This window comes from Mobula hypostoma, chromosome 18, assembly GCF_963921235.1.
Source record: "Mobula hypostoma chromosome 18, sMobHyp1.1, whole genome shotgun sequence".
Lineage (NCBI taxonomy): Eukaryota > Metazoa > Chordata > Chondrichthyes > Myliobatiformes > Myliobatidae > Mobula > Mobula hypostoma.
In genome coordinates, this window is record NC_086114.1 from 62,593,908 (window position 1) to 62,605,817 (window position 11,910).

General features: G+C 44.1%; 1 protein-coding gene across 4 annotated transcripts in view; it reads left to right on the plus strand.

Moving 5' to 3' along the window:
* tpm1 (tropomyosin 1 (alpha)) overlaps nt 1-3,180 on the plus strand; it is a 49,036-nt gene extending 45,856 nt beyond the window's left edge. For all 4 annotated transcript variants that reach the window (XM_063070985.1, XM_063070988.1, XM_063070982.1 and 1 more), the window contains one exon: nt 1,925-3,180. In XM_063070985.1, the coding sequence (XP_062927055.1) occupies nt 1,925-2,007 (83 nt within the window). In that variant the 3' untranslated portion in view covers nt 2,008-3,180. The remainder of the gene's footprint in view (nt 1-1,924) is intronic.
* Nucleotides 3,181-11,910: the final 8,730 nt, after the last annotated feature.

Consider the following 11,910-nt stretch of genomic DNA (forward strand, 5'->3'; position numbering starts at 1 on the left):
AATTACCTGGTTTACCCTAGCTATCCTGCTTAAATGAGTAACATTAGCTATCCTTTGCTCTTATGCCACCTTGTCTATGACTAATGAAGATGCAAGATTCTTTATCAGGCATTCTCCCTTGCTTCCCATGACAAATTTGGATAGATCCCTGAGGATTTATCAACCATAACGTCCAATACTTCCTCCTTTTTAACTCTTCCAGATTATCTATATCCCCCTTCTGGAAATCCCCATCATCCATGTTTTTCTCCTTGATAAATACTAACACAAAGTAGTCATTTAGGAGTTGCCCACATTGCCTGGCTCCACACAGATAGATGACCCCTCTGGACACTGAGCGGAGCCGCTCTTTGAAAATCAAATAAAAATGCAGAGGCTGGAAATCTGAAATAAAAACACAACATGCTAGAGATGCTGAGCAGTCAGGCTGCACCTGCAGGAAGAGAAATTAAATTAACATTTTGCATCGAAGATTTAATACCCATTCTTTGCTTTCCTCATGAACCACCCCTTAGAAGCACCTTTAACTTCTGTTGAGACTCCTGTTTTTGGTACCTTGATACCTACATGTTAATGTTTTTACTTTTATCCAATCCTTGTCATCCAGGTTCCTTATGATTCTGCTCTCTCCTTTTTTTTTAACTTGAATTCTCTTGGGGAAGGAACCCTGCATCCCTGCCAAATCTCGGCTGTATGTTAGATTCTTAATGCCTTCAAGGTTAATGAATGCACGTTTGTAGTCAGGTTGTGAATGCAAGAATGTAAATCAATTACCCATGGTAACTAATCCTAACTCCTCTTTAAATTATGCACAGAGCAAATGACAAAGTAACACATTTCACTTAAAAGACTTCCTGTTCCATGCGTGACATCTAGAGGAGGGATTTTTTTTCGTAGAGTTGGTGACCCTTTAGTGAGCAACAGAAAAGGTTTGGCCACGTGGTGGATTTAACAATGCCCAGAATGGGCTTGGAGTGGCTGTAGATGTGATGTTGGTTTATTGTGCCTTGTGTTGGGCAGATGTATACATGGGCACGATAACACTGTGAGCTGATCATTTATGGACGCTTCATGGATTTGTTATGATACTGATCTTTGCTGTTTCTTTCCTGTCATGTTATCATGCTTAACTTTACCTTTTCTGCTTTTGTTTCCTGCACCTTGCCCTGGGACCCTGAAGACCGCCTGTATCACCAACTTGAGCAAAACCGTCTTCTTGCTAATGAGCTTAAACTGGCCTTGAATGACCTGAGTGACTGATTTGAGTATCTAGCCTGATTATGCACAGAGCAGATGAACATTCTCAGTTGATTGTTGCATTTAGATGATCGTAGGACTGTGTGCTTCTGTATGATTAGTTTCCTTCACCCATCAAACTAATATAATTTAGTCATCTAGCCAATATTTGGCTAGCTGGTTAAATTATATTAATCTGATGGAGAACAGCTGCTTCAGTGTAAAAGCTCTGCCACCAATTCATGGGATAAAGATTCTGACTTAGTGCAGCTTAAAAGCCAATGTTTTTAGATGTGCATGTGTAAATCCAACCAGATGACTGTGCATGTGTGTTTGTAAGTTCGTTTCCTATATGTTTGCTTTGTCTTCTTTTGTCGTCTTTGCTGCTACAAAATTGACATTTTACATAAAAGAATTTGGATTTTTACAGATCCTTGCACATCCTTTGTCCAAGTGGCTTAGGAACATGAAATATAGTCTCTAAATATAACATGGAAAAATTAGACATCTTATGGAGCTTTTGCTCAGAGTTGTCTTTATTTTCCCACCCTCAAAACAAGACATTTTGAATTGCGATTATGCTTTATATTTGCAAATGAACCGGCTGGCTAAGTTATACGTGCATGCTTGACTGTGAATCTTGGAGATAATGTGTGTTATATTAAATTATCTTTTAATCTTGTAACAGAGAAATTGGCACAAGCCAAAGAAGAAAATCTCAACATGCATCAGATGCTCGATCAAACTCTGCAGGAGCTTAATAATTTGTGAACGGCTTAGATTTGCTTCGAACAGGTTGCCTGCCCCATGTTGCCAAAGCCTTTACTTGAGAACAAGTTCACTCTGCTTTTACGTGGATGTTTGGGAAAGGGCCAGGCAGCCTGGAATCAGATTAACTTGATGAATGATGAACCATTTGATGATAACACTACTGCCCAGTTGAATATATTCCAAATCAAAAACCTGCACTATCCCATGATTGTTACACATTAAGAAACTCTCCCAGCTGTTTTCAAAAGTATTGTAATTTACAGGCTGTTCATATTAAAAAAAAATCCTCTTTGCAACTTCCTTTTTTCAAAGTTTGCCTCCACCCTCACCACCCCGTTATTTTCCAGAAATTATTTTTAAAACCTTACTGAATACCTTCACCCCTGCATTATGTTTCTTTTGCTGCTTAAGATTTTTTTTTGTGGACAGCCATTGTATTGGCGACCAAATAATGAGGGATAGGGAACAACACTTTGCACCCACTGGGTTTTTAAATGCTTGCAGCTTTCCTTTTGGAGGGAAGAAGAGGAAAAATGAATGTTTTATTTATAGGTATGCATACTGCAGCCTAGCATATTGCCTGCTTTGTAACAAACCATACAGCTGACCCATTCCCAGGTCATTCAAATGTCTGAATTGTAATCCTCTTTCCATTCATCTTTCCCCAAAGAGGTTAGAAGTAATTTTTTTAATGTGTTGAAATTAATTCACCATTCCATATCTTAAATACAAGCATCATTGAGCTCTCCACAAAAATTACTGAAGGAAGGGATGTAGATGGTAACACAAAAAGCAGATTGTTGGAATATATTTGATAAATCCAGCACTTTGCTTACAAGCTGAGTGGTGGACAAACAAAAATATTTGTTATGATGTAGTAATTATTAATGGAGTGTCTCTGTGCCAACATTGGTTGATTTTTATCTGTGACCGGTTAAGATCATAAACATGAATACAATAAAATTACAAAATGAATTGCCTTTTCTCTTTATATACTCTTGAATGTTGTACAAAATGTATGAAAGAAAAAAATCAGAAGACTATTTTATTGCAAAAGGCAATAATGAATAGAACATTCTGGTACTTCTTCCCTGTGCACGCTTAATTGTGAATTGGTTTAACAATATATCTATCTGTAAACTTTATTATGGTAATAAACACACACTCATGAGATTTTGTAAACATGTCCTTCATATTTCTTAAAAGCACCTCATTCATGGATTTGAGAGAAAATTGTCTTTATTAGGGCATTTCAGAACCTCAATGCCTGAAGTCCTTTACACTGATATAGTAAGGTACAATCATGGAGTTATACAGTACAGAACCAGGCCCTTCACAACTCACCTACACTGACGTAAACGCCTCCCTTAGTCCTGTTTGCCTTTGTTTGGCCCATATCCCTCTAAACCCTTCCTATTCGTCTACCTGTCCAAATGCCTTTTTAAGTTGTAGCTGTACCTGCCTCTGTCAGCTCATTCCACATATCCATCAGCCTCTGTGTGGGAAAAGTTGCCCCTTGGCCCTCTCTCTGTAAATCTGTGCTTTCTAGTTTCCTACTCTCCTACCCTGTGAACAAAGACTATGACTCCATCAAAGCCACTTGTGATTTCACAGAGCACAGTCGGGTCAGCTCCAGCTGTCTTCACCCCAGGTGGGGGAAGCCCCAGCTTATCCAGTCTCCTTTATAACTCAAGCCCTAATGTTTTAGCATGCTTGTAAATCTTTTCTGTCCTCTCTGCAGCCTAATGATATCAGTTCTGATTGCCTATAGAACTACACACACTACTCCAAGTGTGGTCTCACCAACTTTGACTCAGTGCCCTGACTAATGAAGTCAAATGTACCAAATGCTTTCTTCAACACCTTGTCTGCCTGTGTTGCTGCTTTCCAGGAACTATTCACTGTACCCACCCCCAGGGTTCTTGTTCTAATCCATAGGCCCCTAAAGTTAGCTGTACAAATTCTGCCTTAATCCATTTTCCAAAAATATATCGCTTTGCACATTTGTCCGAGTTAAATTACACTTGGGCCATTTTCCTAGTCATTGTTATAAGCCAAAGAAGCAAGCCCTTCAGCCCAATTAATCCATGGCAACTGGGTTGCCCAGCGAGCTAGACTGCATTTGGCCCATAGCCCTCTAAACTTCTATCCATGTGCTCATCTAGCTGGCTTTTAAATGTTGGTAATACGCTGCCTCAGTGGATATTTCTGGAGGCTCATTCCTACTATGCGTGAAGAAGCTGCCCCTGATTCCCTTTTAAATCTCTCGCCTCTGATCATAATCTAATGCCCCCTTATTTTAGTACCCCTTTCCTGTCGAAAAGACAATATACTTAATGCCCTTCGTGATCTTGCGTACTTCCACCAGGTCGCCCCTCAATCTCCTGTGTTGCAGGGAATAAACTCCGTGTCTACACAGCCTTTCCTTGTAACTCAATCCCAAGCAACATTCTGACAAGTCTTAAATAGTTTAATAACATCTTTCCTACCAAAGGGTGACCAAAACTGTGCACAATACTTAAAGTGTGGTCTCCCCAGTGACGTACAACAGCAACATAATGTACTAATTCCTTACTTAATGCCCTAACCGATAAAGGTCAGCATACTAAATTGCCTTTTCACCACCCTGTCAACCTGTGCTGCCACTTTCTGCAAACTATGTACTTGCACTCCAAGCTCCCTCTGGTCCGTACCACTCCCCAGGGCCCTACCATGTATAAGTAGTACCGTGGTTTGATCTCCCAAAATGCAATGCTTTATGCTTATCTGGCTGATCCACCCGAAATTTTTATAACCATGAATGCTGTGGATATGGTGGACAGACTTGGGAAGTCCAAAACTAGATACTGTATTAGAGAAGAGGGGTAGATTTAAAAGTCCCGAGAGGTAACTTCTTTATACAGATGGTAGTGAATAGCTGTACTAAGCTGCCAGTGGAAGTGATCGAAGCAGATACAATTGTGACACTAAGAGGTATTTGGATAGGGAGGGGCTTGGCAGATTATGGGCCAAATGTGGGCAACTGGGACTAGCAGGGAGGATGCTGTGGGTTGAACAGCCTCTTTCCATACAGTGACAGCACCACCTGTTTTAGTATAATCTGCAAAACTAACCATGCTCTGTATGTTTGCATCCAAATCATTTACACAAATTAAGAGCAACAAAGGCCCCAGCACTCACCCCTGTGGCACTAGTCCAAGAAACAACTCTCAATCATTCCCTCTGCTTCCCCTATCACTGAGCCAATTATATATCCAATCCACTATCTCCTGGATCCCATGTGACCTAACCTTCAGACCAGCCTGTCATGAGGGACCTTGTCAAAGCCCTTGCTAAAGTCCATATAGACAATATCCACTACCATACCCTGATCTATCCTCTCGGTTACCTCCTCAAAGAACTCCTAGAAATTTGTCAGACACAACTTCCCATCTACTCCTAGGGAAATTATTTTCGGTAATGAGGAAATGGCCGAGGCTATGAATGACTATTTTGTGTTGGTCTTCATGGTGGAGGAAGCATCTAACATGCCAAAGAGAGAGGTTATAGATGCGATGGGAGGTGAGAATCTCGATACAATAGGTATCACTAAGGAGGTAGTGCTGAGCAAACTTGTGGGCCTGTAGATAGATAAATCCCCTGGTCCTGATGGAATGCATTCCAGGGTACTGAAAGAAATGGCAGAAGTTATAGTAGAGGCTTTGGTGATGATTTACCAAAACTCTCTGGATTCTGGGCAGGTCCCCGCAGATTGGAAAATGGCGAATGCCACACCACTGTCAAAAAAGGATGTAGACAAAAGGCAAGTAACTACCAGTAAAGTAAAGGCCAGTTAGTTTAACATCTGTAGTTGGGAAAATGCTTGAAGCTATCATTAAATAAGAAACAGAGAGGCATCTGGAAAGAAATAGATCCATCAGGCAGATGCAGCATGGATTCAGCAAACATAGGTCCTGTTTGACAGACGAGTTCTTTGAGGATATAACGAGTGCAGTGGATAGAGGGGAACAGATGGACGTTATTTACTTGGATTTCCAGAAGGCGTTCGACATCCATAAGATAAGGATACATAGAATTAGATGTGATGTATTAGCATGGATCAATATCACGGATAGATATTGGCTAACTAATAAAAAGAACAGAGTTGGGACACATGAGTGTTACTCCGGTTGGCAATCAGTGGTGAGTGGCTTGCTGCAGCAGTCAGTGTTGGGCCCACAACCGTTCACGATATACATTAACGATCTGGAAGAGGGGACTGAGTGCAGTGTATCTAAGTTTGCTGATGACTCTAAATTGAGTGGAAAAGAAAGTTGTGCAGAAGATACAGAGAATCTGCAGACAGATATAGATAGGTTAAGTGAATGGACAAGGGTCGGGCAGATGGAGTACAACGTTGGTAAAAGTGAAGTCATCCATTTCGGAAGGAAAAATATAAGATTATTATTTAAATGATGAAAAATTGCATCATGTGGCTGTGCAGAAGGACTTGGGAGTACTTGTACATGAATCACAAAAGGTTGGCTTGAAGGTACAGCAGGCTCTCAAGGCAAATGGAATGTTGGCCTTCATTGCTAGAGGGATTGAATTTACGAGCAAGGAGGTTAGGCTGCAACTGTACAGGGTACTGGCGAGGCCGCACCTGGAGTACCACGTGCAGTTCTGGTCTCCTTACTTGAGGAAGGATACACTGGCTTTGGGGACACTGCAGAAGAGGTTCACCAGGTTGATTCCAGAGATGAGGGAGTTAGACCATGAGGACAGATTGAGTCACCTGGGACTTTACTCACTGGAATTCGGAAGATTGAGAGGAGATCTTATAGAAACATAAAATTATGAAAGGGGTAGATAAGATAGAGGCAGGAAAGTTGTTTCCACTGGTAGGTGAGACTAGAACTAGGGAACATAGCCTCAAAATTTGGGGGAGTAGATTTAGGATGGAGGTGAGGAGGAACTACTTTTCCCAGAGAGTGGTGAACCTATAGAATTCTCTGCCCAATGAAGTAGTGGCGGCTACCTCAGTAATACTTAAGACAAGGTTGGATAGATTTTTTTTATAGTAAGGGAATTAACAGTTATGGGGAAAAGGCTGGTAGGTGGAGATGAGTCCATGGCCAGATCAGCCATGATCTTATTGAATGGTGGAGCAGGCTTGACAGGCCAGATGGCTTACTCCTGCTCCTATTTCTTATGCACAAAGCCATGTTGAGTAGAATCAAGAATCAAATACTGTCACTCCAACGTTGTTAGGTCCTGTCCCTCTAAGTCTCCACCAGCAATTCACCCACAACCAATGTCAGACTCTCTGACCTGTAGTTTCCTGGCTTGTTTTTGCTATCCTTTTTAAACAATAGTATCATTTTAGCCACTCTCCATTCCTCTGTAACATCACCCGTGGGCAGGAATGAAGCAAAAAATTGCAAGGGCTCTGCAATTTCTTCTCTAACTTCCCTCAAGGTCTGAGAATGCATCACATCAGGCACCTTAAAGCACTTTAAGGCCTTCAATATCTCTTCCCTGCTAATTTGTATGTGATCCAAGACATCACCATTCATTTTTCTCACTTCCATCACTTTCTCCACCCTCTTACTAATAATGTACCTGTAGGATATATTGGGATTTTACCTCACCTAACCTGGCAGATCCTTCTGATACCCTCTTTTCACCCTCATAATGTAATTCTTAAGTGCTCTCTTGCAATCCTTGTGTAAGAATGCACTACAGTTGTTCAAGATCCCGTTGTGATCTTAGATAATTATTTTCACTGTCCATTATGCCACTAATTTTAGTGTCATTTGTAAACTTACTAACCATGCCAAATACATTCTTTTTGGACTTGTTGATACGGATGAGATAAGTAACATTTGGCTCAGGACAATCCCTGCAGCACACTGCTGGATACAGATCTCCAAATTGAAAAACAATCCTTCAGCACCACCCTCTGCATCCTTCCTCCAAGTCAGTTTGTATCCAATGGAATTTCTAACCTTCGATCCCATGTGATATAACCTTATGGACCAACCTACCATACAAATCCTCGTCAATGGCTTTGCTAAAGCCCATGTAGATATTTGCTGACGTGCTTTCATCAATCCTCTTGGTCAGGTTTTGAAAAAAAATCTATCAAAATATTGAGACACAAATTTCCCACATGTAAAGCCACGTTAACTCTCCCTAATCAGTCCTTGCCTTTCCAAACGTAAGTAAATTCTGTCCCTCTGAATCCCCTCCAGTCCTCATTGAGGGGTAAGCAGTGGAAAGGGTGAGCAGCTTGAAGTTCCCAGGCATCACCATCTCAGAAGGTCTCTCCCGGCCAACAGGTTGACGCAATCATGAAGAAGGCATGCCAGTGGCTATACTTCATTGAAAGTTTATTTGATATGTCACCAAAGACTCCTGCATTCTGACTGGTTACTTAATAGCCTGGTTGCAGGCTCCATGAAAAGGATCAAGAGAGGCAGCTGAGGGTTATAGACTCCATCAGAATCTGTAGAGATAAAGACTCAGGCAGCACTATTGTGGACATCTTCAAAAACCACTGTCTCAAGGAGACAGCACCATAAGGACCCCCACCATCCGGGACATGTCCTCTTCTCATTACTACCATCGGGGAGGAGGTACAGGGGCCTGAAGATCCACACTCAACGTCTTGAGATTAGCGTCTTCCCCTCCACCATCAGATATCTGAGTGATCCATGACCCCAGGTGAGATAGACATTCACTGTGAACTCCTCCAAACTTAGTTGTTGCATCTGATGAACCTGATGTGGCCTCCTTCACGTTAGTGAGACCGGGCAACTTGTGCGTTACACCTGCACTCCATCCACCATGGCCCTTTTGGAGATCCTGGGTTGCCAGACATTTTAATTCTGTTCTCCATTCTCACACCAAAATATCTGGTTTCGACCTCCTCCTCTGCCAGGGTGATGCTGAATGCAAACTAAAGGAACAGCACTTCATATTCTGTCTGGGCAGTCTGCACCTCAATGGCATGAACACTTAAATTTCCAGCTTCCAATAAACTGCTCCCTGTTCCTTTTCTTCTCACCCCATGATGTAATCATTTCTTCCTACAAATACCCCACCTCCTTGTTCCTTTCCCATTTCCCACCCAATCCATCTGGCCATCACCTAGCACTTCTCTCCTATCTTCACGCCCCCTTCCCCCCAATTTGCACCTCCCTGTCTCTCAGCCCTTACCTGACCTACGTATTTCTCCCCGTCCTGTCTCTTACGTTTCCTTATTCCCTACCTCACCCCCACCCTCACTCTCCACTTCCCATATCACCTCAGCTCCCTACAACTCCCTCCACTTCCCTTTCAAAGTTCAAGGTATATTTATGATCAAATTATGTATACTGAATGTTACCGTCCGCTATCCGGAAATTCGTTTTCCTACAGGCATCCACAGTAGAACAGAGAAACACAATAGAATTAACAAAATCTACACAAAAATATTGACAATGTGCAAATAAATGAATGCACAAATAGACAAACAAATAAGGAATAAATAAACATAAATACAGGGAACCTGAGCTGCAGAGTCCCTGAAAGTGAGTCCGTAGGTTATGGAATCAGTTGGGTGTTGAAGTCACCTGAACTGTTTTAGGAGCCTAGTAGCTGAAGGGTAATAACCATTCTCTCTCTCTCTCTCTCTCACTCTTTTCCCCTGTCCCTTCACATTCCATTCATTTTGACCCTCCCCTTTTCACCATCTCCATCCTATTCCCCTCTTCCCCTTTCTTCCTGTCTCCTATCATCTGTCCTTCATCCTGTTCCATCTTTACTCCCAATCCCTCCTTCCTTAACCCCTTCCCTCTGCTTGCTCCTGTCCTGTTCCCATTGTTCCTCCTCCCCTCACCCCTCCTGCACCAAACCCTCTATGGCTCCTGTCTTCATTTTCTACCTACCTTCCTACTCCCTTCTTACTCCATTTTCTCCCCCTCCCACCCCACAATCCTCTTCCCTTTCCCCACCCTCTACCCCCTCCAACATCTTCCTTTTACTCCATTCCATTCACCCCCACCCTATACCCACCTTCCCCCTCCTCCTACCCTCACCCCATCATTCTCCACCTATCCCCATCTCTTATCTACTCCCCACGCTCTTCCCTCTTCTGCCACTCCTTCATCCTCAGGTTGTTGCTCAGAGAGGCAAGAGAAGAGATTGCTGGGGCCTTGGTGATGACCTTCATGTCCTGCCCAGCCACTGGCGCGGTCCCAGAGGACTGGTCAGTAGCCAAGATTGATCCATTATTCAAGAAGGGAGAAAGAAAAGGCATATAAAACGGGCAATGTTATGATATTATGAGTGATGGGGGATTTGAATAGGCAGGTAGATTGGGAAAGTCAGGGTGGCGCTGGATCCCATATGCTGCTTAATTCTGATCCTATGCATAGATTTCACCATATACCATCTTGACAATCATTTTCTTGCAGGCATTTACATAAAATTAAAGAAATACAATATAATTTATTAAAAAAACTATACATAAACAAACGTTGACAAGTTATTAACATGTGAAAGGAGGCAAATTGTGCAAATAAACACTGGGAAAATGAGCTACGGTTCAAAGTCAGTTCAGAGTGAAGTTATCAGTGCCAGTTCAGAAGGCTGATGATTGTAGGATACTAACCCTTCCTGAATATATAAAGGCTCCACCCCACCCTTTCCTTCCAACCCACACTCTCAACCACCCCTCCCCCCTCCTCCCCACCTCCTTCGCTCTTCTCTGGCCCTCACGCTACCCTCCCCATCCCCCACATTCCTTTGCTCCCCCAACAAGCAGTCCTCTTCTGTCCCCCTCTCTCCATTCCATACCCCTCCCCTCCTCACCACCCCTCGCCTCTATACATCTACCCCACACCTTTCCCACCCCCCCACCACTCAATCCTCCCACTCATTGCCCCATCCCTTCCTTCCAATCCCCTCTCTCACCTGCCCCACCCTTCAGCAGACACTCTCCGTCCCTCCCATCGAATGGGTAACACGATGCGATTACAGCTCAGGTGTACCAGAGTTCAGAGTTCAGAGTTCAGTTCTGCCACAGTCTGTATGAAGTTTGCACGTTCTCCCAGCGAGTGTGGGGATTTCCTCTGGGTGCTCCGGTTTCCTCCCATATTCCCCCACCGGCTTCCTCTCCCGCACAACGCTCCTCTGCACATGCCTCCTCTCCCCCCAGAACCTTGTCCTCTCCATCTTCCCACCATTCCTCACCACCTCTCCCTATCCCTTCTCTCTACCCAAACCTTCCCAGCCCCCACCTCTCCCCTTTCAACTCCTCCCACTCCGTCCCTCCCCACTCCTCCTCCCCTCCCCTCTACACCACCCATCCCCTTCCGCAACCCTCCCCTCTTCCTCTAAACTAATTCCATCCCTCCCCTCTCCCTGCATTCCTCTACTCTCCACTGCCCCATCACCTCCCCTCATCTTTCCCTGTCCCCCACACCCCTGACCTCCCCTCTCCAGCCTCTCCCCCTTCCCCACCCCTACTGCACCACTCCTCTCTCCTGCCTCTTTCCCCCTCCTCCCTTCCCCATCTTCCTCACTCCCCCACCCCACCACACAGCCTTTTCCTCTTCACTAATACATCACATCCACACCCCTCCCCTCCCAACCACCTGTCCTTGTCATCTCCGGCACATTCCTCTCCCCTCTCACCATCTCCTCTCCTCTCCTCTCCCATCCCCACTGCCCGTCCTCGTCACATTCCTCTCCTCTCTCCTCCTTACTGCCCATCCTGGTCACCTCCAGCACACACCTCCCCCCTCTCCTCCCCACCACCCGCCCTCATCACCTCCGGCACACACCACTCCCCTCCTGTCCCCTCCACACCACCCGTCCTCAGTACCTCCAAAACACACCTCTCCCCTCACACCACCTCCCCTCCCCTTCTCTCCCCAA